The following is a 1,919-nucleotide window of genomic DNA, read 5'->3' on the forward strand; positions in this document are numbered from 1 at the left end:
CATATAATCTAACCAGAACTCGCACTTGGAGAACTTAACATACAACTTTTATTCCCGCAAGGTTTGAAACACAACTCTCAAATGCTGCTCGTGCTCCCCCATACTACACAAGTAGATCAATATATCGTCAATGAAGACAATGAAAAAAGAATCAAGATACGGCCTGAACACTCAGTTCATCGAATCCATAAACGCCGCCGGGGCGTTAGTCAAGCCGACGTACATCACCAAAAATTCATAGTGACCATATCTAGTTTGGAAGGCTGTCTTCGGAACATCCGAAGCACGAATCTTCAGCTGATGATACCTAGATCTCAAGTCAATCTTAGAGAACATCCTGGCACCCTGCAACTAGTAAAACAAATCATCAATACACTGCAATGGGTATTTGTTCTTAATGGTAACTTTATTCAATGCCGCTAATCCATGCACATTCGCATAGTCCCATCCTTCCTTTTCACGAACAACACTGGTGCACCCAAGGCGACACACTCTGTCTGACGAACCCTTTGCTAGAATTTCCTCAAGCTGTTCCTTCAACTCCTTCTGAGCCATGTGGTATGGTGGAATAGAGATAGGCTGGGTACCTTGAGCCAAATCAAGATAGAAATCGATATCACAATCTGGTGGCATGCCTAGTAGATCAGAAGGAAACACATCGAAGAAATCCTGCACCACGGGCACTAAATGAATCACCGGATTCTCTACAGCAGTATACCGAACATAAGCTAAATAAGCCAAACAACCCTTCTCGACCATGTGTCGAGCCTTTAGAAAAATGATAACCCGCCTAGATGCACAGACATATGAATCCTTCCACTCCAGTCTAGGAAACTCTGGTATCACCAAGGTAACAGTCTTGGCATGAAAATCAAGGACGACATGATATGGAGACAACCAGTCCATGCCCAGGATAACCTCAAAGTCGGTCATGTCGAGCAACAAAAGATCCGCTCTAGTCTCATAACCACAAAAAGTCGCGATACAGGACCAGTAAATCCGATCCACAATAATATAATTGCCCACTAGTGTGGATACATATAAAGGAGTACCCAAGGACTTGCGAGGAACACCCAGAAAATGAGCAAACAGAGATGAAACATATGAATACATAGACCCTAGATCAAATAGTACCGTAACATCCCTACCGCAGACCAAAATAATACTTGTGATCACGGCATCTGAGGCTATTGTATTTGGTCTGGATGGAAAGGCATAGAACCTAGCTGGAGTGCCACCTGACTAGCCTGCACCTCTAGGATGACCCCTACCCACTTGCCCTTCGCCGCTGGGCTGCCGGACAATTGGTGCGGCAGCTTGTGCGGTAATCATGGGCCGATAGTCCTGCTGCTCAATCTTGCCCCGAAGTATAGGACAAAACCTCTTCATGTGGACAAAATCCCCGCACTTAAAAAAATCCCTCAGAACGGTGGACTGCTGACCTGAAGTCTGACCCTGATGGTCGGAATACCCACTGGAGGAACCCTGAATAGCTAGTGGGCAGTAAGTACTCTCTGGAATGGCACTGAAATAGGATTGTGCTGGAGCACCACAAGTAGGCGGTGGTGCTGATTGCATGGGCCTGCTGGGCTGACCCCTGATAAAATGACCTCAACCCCCAGGTGGGGCGCCACTGAATTGTCCAAACTGTCGGGGCTTCTTGTCCCTCGGTGCAAACTCTCCACTGCGGTTGCGAATACGCTCGATCCTCCGAGCTATATCCACAACCAAAAGAAATGAAGTCTCCATCTCTGCCTTACAGGCCATAGCTACCTGGATCTCAGGGTGGAAACCTGCAATTAACCTCCGCACCCTCTCTGCATCTGTGGGGAGTATAATAGCTGCATGATGAGACAAGTCAGTGAATCTTGCCTCATAGTCGGTGACAGGCACGTGACCCTGATGGAGTCTCTCAAACT

General features: G+C 47.0%; 1 protein-coding gene across 1 annotated transcript; it reads right to left on the minus strand.

Annotated features, from left to right (window-relative positions):
- Nucleotides 1-351: 351 nt before the first annotated feature.
- LOC138899171 (uncharacterized) lies at nucleotides 352-1,113 on the minus strand. Its single transcript, XM_070185300.1, has one exon. It carries the CDS (start codon nucleotides 1,111-1,113, stop codon nucleotides 352-354), a length of 762 nt encoding a protein of 253 aa, XP_070041401.1.
- Nucleotides 1,114-1,919: the final 806 nt, after the last annotated feature.

Source organism: Nicotiana tomentosiformis, chromosome 9 (genome assembly GCF_000390325.3).
Source record: "Nicotiana tomentosiformis chromosome 9, ASM39032v3, whole genome shotgun sequence".
In the NCBI taxonomy this organism is placed as follows: domain Eukaryota; kingdom Viridiplantae; phylum Streptophyta; class Magnoliopsida; order Solanales; family Solanaceae; genus Nicotiana; species Nicotiana tomentosiformis.

What these genes read in the sequence shown, in the direction of transcription:
- LOC138899171 (XM_070185300.1), bottom strand. Translation starts at nt 1,113, where the DNA reads ATGTATTCATATGTTTCATCTCTGTTTGCTCATTTTCTGGGTGTTCCT.